Genomic DNA, 12,133 nt, shown 5'->3' on the forward strand with positions numbered 1-12,133 from the left:
AGTGTGTGTAGTGCCAGTAATCAGTAACGACCCTAGCTAAGCTACCTAAGCTTAATTGACCATGGTTATCGAGGAAGACTGCAGCAGCACCATTGGACACAGGACCTAATTGATCATATATATCTGACCCGTACGTACATTGGTCTGAATCTGATAATAATCACTAATCAGAGTGTTCAATGTGTTGCTTTCTTGTCTTTCCAAAAAGCTTAGGTACCGTACATCTTTGAAATAAAGCTTCGCCACCACATATTTCTGACCATTTGAATGATTTGACATGAAAGTGTCTCCAAAAACCTGCACACGATGTCTTTTTGTGTTCAACAAGTCTGTCTTTTTTGAGTGCAATTGTCTATGCAAAAGTTACAAGGATCGGGAAGGAAAACTGGGCTGGAATATTTTATGGGCCAGTTGTGTAAGCGGCCCAGCCCAATCAAAGAAAAACCTACAAATCTTCAGCTCTATCCATAAGAGCCCAAACGCGGTCCAGCCCAATCAAAAAATCCTCAAATCTTCAGATCCATCCATAAGTACCCAAACGCGGTCCAGCCCATGAATATATGTTTTGGGCCTTCAGTGATGGGCTTACGAAAATAAATTCGGACTCGTGAATCACGAGACGGAAAACAATCAAACATGACGACTATTTATTAAAAATAAATATTTTTTTTTCTTTTTAAATACCATTGAGAAAAATTTCTCATTAATCACACATATGCCTAATCAAATCGATTGCCAACCAAATTACCTAGCCTCTCATTGCCATGTTTGTTTTTTCCTTGGTTTTGAATATGTATAGGCTATGATTCTTGGCATGCAGACCGAAGACCAAACAAATAATAACTTTCAAACCCATCAGTACTATAGAGCATAGATTCCATATATACATACAACAAGTATAAATACTCGAATGGATATAGAAATCACAATAAGACATACATATATACATACAAAAGAGCATCAAATTATAAAATATGGTTAATCAACAATATGAAATATGGATCATCTATCTGTGTGTTTGGAGTAGTATGAGAGCATCTATGGCATAGAAAATTCTTCAGGAGAATGAAAAAGTCTTTTGTTTTTCAAATTGTTGATTCTCTTCCCACTCATCATAATCAAACAAAATGAGGATCTTCATTAATACCACTAAGCAAATCAAACAAGTTGTCACCGCCCATACTTTCACTTTGTCGCTCCACTAATTAATTAATTAATCAATTATACTTTGTATGATCAACACCTAATAAAGTTTAATTGGGGTGTTGCTTAATTATGATAATGGTGAGGGAAGTGGAACCCTAGCTATTTTTGTCTGCCAGTACACCATATGTATATGTATATGCATGGACAGTTCATCGATCTGTTTCATGTGACTTTGTGAGTCATGTTTGTAGGAATCAACTAAGACATGAAGGGGGCAATTACAAGGTGAGTTGATTTCACAGTACAACACTCAGGAAACCCTCCAATAACAAGCACTAGACAAGACATCCCATGAATTAATGTACTTTGACTATTTAATCCATGATAATTAATATCAGTGGTCAAGTTTTTTCAATTAGTTGACATTCAATCAACCCCTTATCACAAACTGAAAAGACTCAAGATTCTCTTATATATATATATATATTCATATACGCATAAATTTGATGTAAATGAAGGAAAAAAAGAAGCAATTGATAATTTCTTTGTCGCTATATATGGGGCCGGCGACAATGTCAACCCTTGTTTACGAGGAAGAATTAATTAATTAAATTGGCATATCATCCATTTTTCTACTGATAAAACAAGATAAAAAATGAAGTTTTTTTTTTAATTGGTATCAAATTATTATTTTTTGATAAGAAGAATGAATTTATTAAGAATAAATGGGGTATCAATTGATTTTGGGTTACGCTGTAGATATTCTTTATTTGGATAAAATTATATTGTCATGATTAAAATTAATGTATCTTATCTATTGATGTTCTTGGTATATTTAAAATAAATTTTATGTGTTATACATACAAAGATTGAAGGGTAGTAGAATGGTAATGGTTTTGGACTACCCTAAGGACAACCCAAGCTTTGGTTTTTATGCGTATCGTTTTTGAGAAAGAAAGACAGAAAAGAAACACAGTAAATTTCAAACAGTGTTCTGAATGTGCACAGATTACTGTTACAGAGAGAGTTTTGGGCTTGTTTTATCCTGGGGACAACGTAGCTGATTTACTGCTTGCACACAAGAGAGAGAGCCGCAAATCGTCTTAAAGAGAGCGACCTAGTTCGTGACTCAAGCCACCGGTTTCGATTTTTGTTCATTCTCTTTATTTTGCAGATTTTGAGGTAATATCTCTAACATTATCTTGTAATCAGTTGAAAAATTTTTGCGCATAAGAGTATGAGTTGGTGTCCTCCGCTTAAAAAATGGTGAAATTCGGGTTGCTCCAAGCAATATTATTTGTAATGATTAAATTTTGCAACATTAAGGGTGAGTGAAGCACAAGAATTATAAATTAAGACAAAAAAATACTTTTTTGTTTGCCATTTCACATTTGGAGGAAAATATGAAGTCGACAATATATGAAAAATTAAATGAGGTGGCAAACACATGGCCCCTTTGTTGCTAGAAAAAATAAATCTCTAATTGTAGTAAGATCGAAGTAGTCCAATCGCACCTCGAGACCCCCCCACTTTCCCGAATGGGTATGGACTATGATGTTTAGTGCCATATTTATTGCTCTCTCAATTTTTCATTCACAACATCATTTTTGTTTTTGACTTTAATTATTTCCTCAACACACAATATTCCACCATGGACGATCACCTTTATATATATATATATATATTAGTTATTTATATACCTTCATCTGTGTATTTTTTTTCAATATTAACTTTGCCAAAAACAAGACCTAATTTTATTTTTTGTTATCATATTGTCCACTTTCTCAAAATTTTGGAATATATATAAATATATGAGAGTGGAATAATTTATATACAAGGCTTTGAAAAAAAGATGACTTTTAGAGCATATATATCGCGTCACGTGACGTCAGTCAATCAAAAATATTTTTTAAAATAAAAAATTTATGTGATTTGTATATGATAATTATATTTGAACTCTATAAAAGAGAAAAAAAAAATGGTAATCCTTTATACTAGAATAGTACAGTGCAACAATAGTTAATATATTAAATACATACATATATATTTGCCTCTAAAAAGTAAAAACTTAAAGGTAAACTTTAGTCACACTCTTAAGTTTACTAAACACACCCCAACTTAAGTTGATCATCCCTTATAACAATCAGTTGACGGAGTGTCTTTAGTAAATATAGGGATGTGACTAAAGTTTACCAACTTAAAATGAATTACATATAAAAATATGTAAGGCAACATTGTTGATTGAAAGTTTTGATTAAGAAAACATTAAAAGCATTGAAATTGGTCACATAATAATAACAAGGATTTCAAAATTGTCAATCAATCTTCACAACATTATTCTAGCTAATTAATTAATGCCAAATCAAAGTCATTTACCAATAAGCAAATTTATACAAAAAATTAATTTTCCCTCAAATTAATTAACACGTAGGCTATACGTCTTGTTGCATAAAGGAATTTTACACAAAGATTCCAGGGCATGTATGGCTCATCATCTCCAAATCACCCTATAAATAATAACCAAATAAACTCTCACTGGGGTCACTCATCAATATCACCTTCTCCTCTACCTATCAATTAATCTTGTATTTCCTAGAAGCTCTTCCTGATAATCTTTATGGCTTCCATAATATTTTCCGGCACCGGACGGTATGTGTTGAAACCGATGATGATGGTCTCAAATAACTCCGGTCACAAGGTAGATGGGTTTTCTGGTAAAAAGCAGGGAAATAGAGATGGTGCTGTTGTCGCAAATGTTGCAACAACACCTCGTGATCATCTTCAAGTCTCAACAATTGATCAGAAACAACAAGTAGTTGACTGGACAAACCATGTTGCTTGGACAAGTATTCCCCACGAGAGATGGGAAGGAGAGCTTGATGTCCAAGGCCAAATTCCATTGTGGCTGGTATGTCAAATTAATATTCTCTGTCTATATATATATGTATTACTTTTTTTTTTTGAAAGGTCCACAGGACCGCGGATGGAAAACTACCCAAATCCCAAACCCCCCTGATGAGAATAGAACCCTGGACCTCAAGGTCCTGAGCAGACAACCTGACCAACCAGGCTATCTCCCATTCTCATATATATGTATTACTAGAAGCATAATTGTACGGGTAATATATAGCTAATTGTATATGATCATCATATTCATCATTTCAACATCCACTTTGGTTCGATTTGACATTATTTCCACCAAGAACTTAATCGGTCCATGTGGTTTGCGGGTATTACACGTGACCCGTGAATTTACCTTTAGGGTGGGATCTGATAGATTGTGCTTTCGATGGATTCCATAGTTAAAAAAAAACAAAAATCATCCATTCAGATCTTATGATTGTATGTCAAGAATATTGGTTTTTGACTCTAAAGGACCTTCCTCTCTTACTCATTGTCACCCTCTCCCAATATATATTAATTTACTATTTAATGTTATATAATGAATATTATTGTCATATATATATATATATAAGTATCAATTAATTAATTACTGGTTTTTGACTCTTTAGGACCTCCCTGTCTCTCTCATTGTCACCTTCTCCCAATATATATTAATTTACCAATGTTATACAATTGATATTATTGTCATTGTTTTTACCCAAGTATTAATTAATTAATTGATTACATGCAGAATGGGACGTACATAAGAAATGGACCAGGACTATGGAACGTCGGTAACTACAACTTCCGCCACCTCTTCGACGGCTACGCCACCTTAGTCAAACTCCACTTTTCGAACGGTAAACTAATCGCCGGCCACCGTCAAATCGAATCGGACGCCTACACAGCTGCCAAGAAGAACAAAAAAATTTGTTACCGTGAATTCTCCGAAGTCCCTAAACCAGACAACTTCCTAGCTTACATTGGTGAGATAGCCACTCTCTTCTCCGGGGCATCCCTAACCGATAACGCCAACACCGGCGTAGTCAAGCTAGGCGACGGGCGGGTCGTGTGCTTGACCGAGACACAAAAAGGGTCAATTGTCATTGACCCTGAAACATTGGACACGATTGGGAAATTTGAGTATAGTGACAATTTGGGTGGTTTGATACATTCTGCCCACCCAATTGTGACTGATGAGGAGTTTATAACATTGTTGCCTGATTTGATCAATCCGGGTTATTTGGTGGTTAGGATGGATCCGGGTAGTAATGAGAGGAGGGTTATCGGGAGGGTGGATTGTCGGGGCAAGCCTTCCCCGGGTTGGGTCCATTCGTTCCCGGTTACGGAACATTATGTGATTGTCCCTGAAATGCCATTGAGATATTGTGCACAAAATTTGCTGAAAGCTGAGCCCACACCTTTGTACAAGTTTCAGTGGCACCCGGACTCTAGAGGGTTTGTCCATGTCATGTGCAGGGCCAGTGGACAGATTGTAAGTCTTGAATTATTTACATTTTTTTTGTTAATTTTTTCAAAATTTTTTTTTGGGGATTTTGAATCTTGTGAATTAAATTAGGTGGCAAGTGTGGAAGTGCCATTGTTTGTGACATTCCATTTCATCAATGCTTATGAGGAGAAAGATGAAGATGGGAGGGTGACTGCTGTAATTGCTGATTGTTGTGAACATAATGCGGATACAACAATTTTGGAGAAGCTCCGTCTGCAGAATCTACGGTCGTTCACCGGAGAAGATGTGTTGCCAGATGCAAGGTATTCTGTCATCTATGTATGTATATATATATCTGTGTGTCCAAGTAACAAATATATATAATATATGTCATCATAGGGTTGGGAGATTTATAATACCACTAGATGGGAGTCCACATGGAAAGTTGGAGGCAGCATTGGAACCTGATGAACATGGGAGAGGTATGGACATGTGCAGCATCAACCCTGCAAATTTAGGGAAGAAGTACAGATATGCTTATGCTTGTGGAGCGCAACGCCCTTGTAACTTCCCCAACACCCTCACTAAGGTAATTAAATCAAAGTCATGATCACCGTCAATCACTATAATAATATAACACTTGCATAGATATATATAGTTTTCTAAATGAAAATCTCATCTGTATTCATATTGCAGATCGATTTAGAGGATAAAAAGGCCAAGAATTGGTATGACAAAGATGCTGTCCCTTCTGAGCCTTTCTTCGTGGCTCGACCAGGAGCGACTGAGGAGGATGATGGTGAGTTTACTTACTAGAAAATTAATTAGTTTTTATGTAGTAAATTATGTTGATTCACAAGCTAAGTGGTATTTATGCATGTGATTAATTATTGCACGTAGGGGTGGTAATCTCCATAATCAGTGAGAAAAATGGAGGTGCATATGCGTTGTTACTGGATGGATCCACATTTGAAGAGATTGCAAGGGCTAAGTTTCCTTACGGTGTACCCTATGGACTCCATGGATGCTGGGTTCCAAACAAATAACAATATACTACTTGCAAATCGTACCATCCTTGTTAGGTCTATCGTATATCTACAATGCTTGGTAGAATTATGTATAAATGGAGGATACTAGTTTCGGTTGTGAGAGGGTGTATTGGTTCCTGCTTCAGTTGGTACTGTTTTGTGAATGTTGGCATAGTAGGATTCCCTTGTGTTCTCTGAATTTCGCTATGATATCTTCTCAATCTTTTGGAAATCAGAATTTCACTATGATCCGAGTCCCTTGTTCCTTGGGATTGTTAGTGTCGTGTTTTTTTTTTTTTTGGGTTTTTACCTATAAAGACAAAAACTAAAAATTGTATTCCAACAATGACAACCTAAAAAAATGACAAAACCTACAAACTTATCAAAATACCCTCCCTCCTTCTTCTTCTTCCTTGCTCCATCATATCGGAAGTTCGCCGTCCAGCCATCGTTTTCGACTAACCAACTACCGAAATAAAGCTCTAGGTCAACCAGATCAAAGCCCAACCATCACCGACAGTCAATTATCGCTTGAGTCATCGAAAAACTTCATGAAATACATCCACTGTTTGAAAGGTGCTAGATCCATCAAATATGACCAATGCCAGCGACTATTAACGCCCCCAATCAACTCCACAGACCAATGCGCATCACCTATAAGGATTTATTGCTTTTTCAAACTCTTTTTTTCTTCTTTTGAAATCAGATCTGAATTTGCAGATATTATATCTGTTTCATATCTGTTCTGAAATGTTATCTGTTTCAAAACATCAAATAGATAACATTTAGCAAGACATATAACATTATGACAGATATCAAATTAATCGAAACGTATAACATATCACCTGCAGTCTGTAGATCCCAAAAAACCACGGAAATCACGACAGAAAATGTCAAAAATAATGATGCGATGATAAATCGAAGGAAAACAATAATATCTATAGATCCCATGGTGAGTATGAGTAGATCTAATTCGAATAAAACAAAAATCAAGATGAAAAATCACTAAAAAATATCATAAAACTCTCGAATAAGCTATGAGGGGTGGAGAAGAAGCTTTTGGCGGTGGAGACGAAGCTTCCGGTAGAGGTCAAAGATGAATCACACGCAGGAGGCATGTGTCATGTTGAGGCTGAAGATGAGGATATTTTAGACAATAAAACCATATATTTTAACCTTTTGTCCTTTTTAAAATATTTGTTCAAACTAAATAGATTTAATGGAATAAGACTTTTAAGAGTATCCTTTTTGGAACAAAACTCTTCAATAAGGGACTAATATTTAATATTTAATATTTCTTTTTTTTTTCTTCCCTTTCTATGTAATCTTCTTCTTCATTAATAAATAATCAGATTTACCGGAGAAAAATAAGGAAGGATACTTCCTTTTGTTGTACAAAGTACAAACATCAACTTCAAGTGACTTAGACATAAGAGCAATTGCAATGGTCCCATTTTGTTGGGTCAGTAAAAATCAATATTGGGTCTCACCTCTATTATATAAAAAGTCAAGTCAAACACGTCTCTCAATACAACCACATCAACAAAACACATCTCCCAATATAACCACATCAACAAAACACAAAACCCCATACATTTTTCCTTCCCACCCAACATGGAGACCAACAAATTCCCATTCCCTCCATATTATCTACAATAAAACTACAGCAAAACACATCTCCCAATACAGCAACATCAGCAAAACACGTCTCCCAATACAACCACATCAACAAAACACAAAACCCCATACATATTTGTTGGCCTAGACAAAATAATACCATTGCAAGTGCTCTGTTCTTTGTCATTGTTGCCCTTCGTTTTCTCATTTTTTGTTTAGTGATTGGTACACGTGTGATAGGTTGCTGCAAAAGTCAACTTCCACATAGGCAGATTTCAAGCAATCCACTTATTTAGCGGTGTAATGTGGGCCGGCCCAGCTCGCATCCACATGGTGGCCCGGCCGGCCTGTCCTTATAACTCTCCGGCCCGCGAAGATGAAATCAATTAGGCCCGACCCACGAATGGCCTGGGGCTAGTAGGACTTTCGTAATTTCGTTAGCAAAATATGGTGCGCGTTTTCAAAGTTTGAAGGATAGAATCATAGAAAAGAAAGGGGGGAAAAACAAGACGCCTCGACAAAACCTCAAAATTCAGTGCGATTCGGCGGAGGAAGAGAGCAGCTAGTAGCATAGACGCTGCAATGGAAGACGAAGCACCGGAGGCCCACACCAACACGAGTTAGGCACATTAACAAACGAGCTTTCAAGAACAAAGCTCTTTCTGTCTCTTTCAGAGAGAAAGATCTCAATTCTCAAGTATGAGCAAGCCACGCACTCTTACCTCGTTGTTGCGAATCCTCAAACAAAACAAGCGATTTTAGGTCATCTGATTATTTATGGTTTATTGGTTTCAAACAGGGACTAGGTGACTAAGTTTCACAAGAGGAAGAAGAAGAGAAGAAACGAAGCGAGAGGCAGAGCGGCGCAAGCGTATTGAGAAGCGCGAAAAGTGACACGTCTCTTAACTTTTTGGAACTCCTACACCGATCTTGATATTTTTGGAGTGAACGCAAATTTAGTGTAATGCTTTTTCTCAAACACTTGAAGGGCAAGTATGTTAGAGTTATCTCATCGTGAAGATATTAATGTGTAGTATTGTTGGTCATTGGATTTGGTAACATCTGTTTGATTATGTCTCAAGGAGTTGATAATGTGGATCTGCATTTCACTTTTGCTGAATGTTTGTTTTGGAAGTGAGTGGTATGAATTCTTGTTTCTCCAAAAAAAAAATAGATGAAGATTGGATAATCTGGTTCTATTGGCTTCTAAACCTGCATGTAGGACTCACTAAGATCACTTTTGCAGCTGAGTTTCTGCTCTTTTTTTAATTTTTTTTGCTTGCGTCTTCTAGTCATCTCAAAATGTTGTTAGGTATAGGTACTTGAGACTTGAGAGCTAAATGTTTCATGAGCGAGGATGAACCTTGCGCCAGTTCTGTGACAGAAAGATGTTCGTTGGCTGGTCGTATGATCCACTTAGTGTAATAAGGAATAGATTAGTATAGGTTCATTATCTGTACTCTTGTCTTGTGTACCTAGAGTAAGATGGCTGCTTTGTACAGGACAAGCCTGGAGAAAGAGGCTTTATTCAAATTAACTGTGAAGACTTGAGTTTGTTCTAGCTTTACTGTTTTGAACAACAAATTATACTTGCAGTTTCTAATACTAGCGTACTTTCGTCACAAGATGTTTTCTGATGATTTAACCTTTAGTGCTAGCAGGTGTTTATGTCCAATTTTTCTACAGTTTGCTGTTGGAGTTCACTTACCTAATCAATTTTGAGTTCCCTCTGTTGCATTCAGTTTTCGGTGATGTATGGTTTTTATTTTTTGTTGATTTTAGACTTACTGGGAACGAGTAGAAGGTTGAAGACAAAATGGAACCCCTTAGAAGAGGATAATGATAGGGCTGAAAAGCGGAAGATTAAGAAGTACTAAAGAATGTTGATTGGAACTACGGTTGCTCAAGAAGAAAGAGGGACCAAAAATGTGTGAAAACATAAAAGAAGAAGAAAAAGATGATGCTAACGGAAACAATGGATTTGGTGGAACAAATAAAACCTGACAGAGGAAGATACTTCAAAAGGGGGAATGTTGTGGCTGAAAATGGGGAAAAGGAAGAAGAAAATCTATTGCTAAAGGAAGTAGTTGAGGGTGACGGGAAAGAGGATATCAATCCAGTGGGTCCTCAGGGGGAGAAGAATCAAGAATTGGATGATGGAAAGGCCGATGTTAGAAAACACAGAAAGAAGAATCGGTTGCTGGAAGAAGCGGCTAAGGCTGATAGGCGAGGATTTTTGGAGAAATACAGAAGATCTATCTTGCACCTGAAGGTGATTCTTCTGTAATTTTAGATGTTTGTTTTTAATGTCTGAGTTGTTGTATATGTAACTAACTTGGTTTATGTGGTTCCATGGTTGATCAGTTGAGCAGATATACAGATACTACTGCTAAGTGCGTCTTAAAAAAGCTGGTGAGTTCCGCGGACAAGAATTTTCTGAAGGGTATGTTCTAGTCGAAATTACTCTCGGTCTAGCCTTCAAAAGGTGCGTTAGTTTTTTTTTGGGCCAGAACATGATCATGACCATGCTTGTCTGTAAATTGCTGGTGGGTTGAATTTACCAATAAAAGTGTCGTAAGAGGGTTGCTAATATCATGAATGGTGAACAAATAGGTAAGTACAAGTACTAATATTTCACTGTTTATCTTTTAATTTTTAATTTGTAATTTGTTGTTGCTCTTCAATTTAGCTCGTGGTAAGTACTAACACGTTGTAATCAATGTTCTTTTTTTTGACGCATAATTTCATTTCATTTAGTTCTGATTTCTTTATGGGGAAGTCGATCTTTTTTGGCTTTGGCTCTGGTTTTGTCTTGACCTCTTTTCTAGCCCCCGCACCCCTCCCCTCGATTATCCTTCTATTTTTTTTAGGTGGAAGAAGAGGTCACAATTCTATCTTGACCTTTGGAATATCAAGTAATTGAGTAAATTCAAGTGGGATGATCTTACTGAATAGATTGGTACAGAGCTCATCTTTCTATTGTTTTGCGCTGATTGGGTCTTTAAGATGTGTCTGATGCAGCTTACAAGAACGTGGTTCGGGAGCAGAAATTAGCTTTAGAAATATCAGCAGCCAATAGAAAGAGGAACTTCTAGATCTCTAAAGTTGATCAATCCCGAGCTTTGAGTTCTATAGAAGAACGATTGAAGAAGGGACATAATTTCTTGTATTAGTTTCTGTAGTATTATGGTCATTTACTTTATGGTTGGTGAATTAGATGCAATTTAACATTGCCGAGTTTATTGATTGACATACTATTATGCTTTTGTCTACACAGCATGAGAAATAATATAGGAGTATGTTTCATCCATTGCCTGTAGATACAAAAACTCCCAGGGGAGACAAGCTTGAAGGTCCTCCTACTCCAAAGCTGCCCAAGGTGATTCTTCAATCCCAACTCCAGGGTTGATCCATTCCAGTAATCATTGAGGTCCATTGCTTCCCTTTTAAAAAAATTAAAGCAAAACATAGTTCACACGTGTCACCTAATCATTGGAGATTTGATAAGGCTTTTGCCGATAAATCAAGTGAAAATGATGAATCCTCGCACTTTTGGATGACACGGGATTATCAATCCTACCATTTCCAATCGAAATGACTATATTGCCCCTCCGTTTTGGTACCAAAAGATGCAAGCAGTAACTATTAATCGCAACTTGCAAGCAAATCACTCTTTAAAACTGAACAGGACTGATCAACTCCTTGACCAAATTCACTACCAATTTTAGAATTGCTGGTAGACAGTGATATGCATGGTCCCAATCAACCAAGGATGAACAGTTCGGGCCCAACCTTACGCCTTGGCTTTGTTTGTTTTCATTCCTTTTTATTTCGACAGACACGAAAGGATTATTTGTAATCACGCGCCCACAGTCTGCCTCATTACGTTTCCGTTATAACAGAAACCAAAAAAATAAAAGAACTTGAAAAACAATTTATCTGGTTGGTTTCCTCAAAGTAGGCGTAAAAAAAAACGACAATATTTAAATATCTGAATTTTTAACTTTTT

General features: G+C 36.6%; 2 protein-coding genes and 1 pseudogene across 2 annotated transcripts; all 3 read left to right on the forward strand.

The window, feature by feature from the left end:
* The first annotated feature begins 3,763 nt into the window (after window positions 1-3,763).
* Window positions 3,764-6,525, forward strand: LOC119996237 (carotenoid cleavage dioxygenase 8 homolog B, chloroplastic). The gene is made up of 6 exons (XM_038842802.1): window positions 3,764-4,054; window positions 4,781-5,524; window positions 5,609-5,802; window positions 5,879-6,068; window positions 6,176-6,278; window positions 6,380-6,525. Exons 1-6 carry the CDS (start codon window positions 3,764-3,766, stop codon window positions 6,523-6,525), a joined length of 1,668 nt encoding a protein of 555 aa, XP_038698730.1.
* A 2,064-nt stretch (window positions 6,526-8,589) lies between these two features.
* On the forward strand, window positions 8,590-10,532 carry LOC119997834. Its single transcript, XM_038845037.1, has 2 exons — window positions 8,590-9,085; window positions 9,907-10,532. Exon 2 carries the CDS (start codon window positions 10,082-10,084, stop codon window positions 10,409-10,411), a length of 330 nt encoding a protein of 109 aa, XP_038700965.1. The 5' UTR covers window positions 8,590-9,085; window positions 9,907-10,081; the 3' UTR covers window positions 10,412-10,532.
* LOC119996239 lies at window positions 10,477-11,297 on the forward strand (annotated as a pseudogene).
* The last annotated feature ends 836 nt before the right edge of the window (window positions 11,298-12,133 follow it).

This window comes from Tripterygium wilfordii, chromosome 4 (genome assembly GCF_013401445.1).
Source record: "Tripterygium wilfordii isolate XIE 37 chromosome 4, ASM1340144v1, whole genome shotgun sequence".
Taxonomy (NCBI): domain Eukaryota; kingdom Viridiplantae; phylum Streptophyta; class Magnoliopsida; order Celastrales; family Celastraceae; genus Tripterygium; species Tripterygium wilfordii.

Coding starts and splice junctions, on each gene's coding strand:
- LOC119997834 (XM_038845037.1), top strand. CDS start 10,082: ATGATGCTAACGGAAACAATGGATTTGGTGGAACAAATAAAACCTGAC.
- LOC119996237 (XM_038842802.1), top strand. CDS start 3,764: ATGGCTTCCATAATATTTTCCGGCACCGGACGGTATGTGTTGAAACCG. Junction 5,803..5,878: donor GATGTGTTGCCAGATGCAAG/GTATTCTGTCAT, acceptor ATGTCATCATAG/GGTTGGGAGATTTATAATAC. Junction 6,069..6,175: donor TCCCCAACACCCTCACTAAG/GTAATTAAATCA, acceptor TTCATATTGCAG/ATCGATTTAGAGGATAAAAA.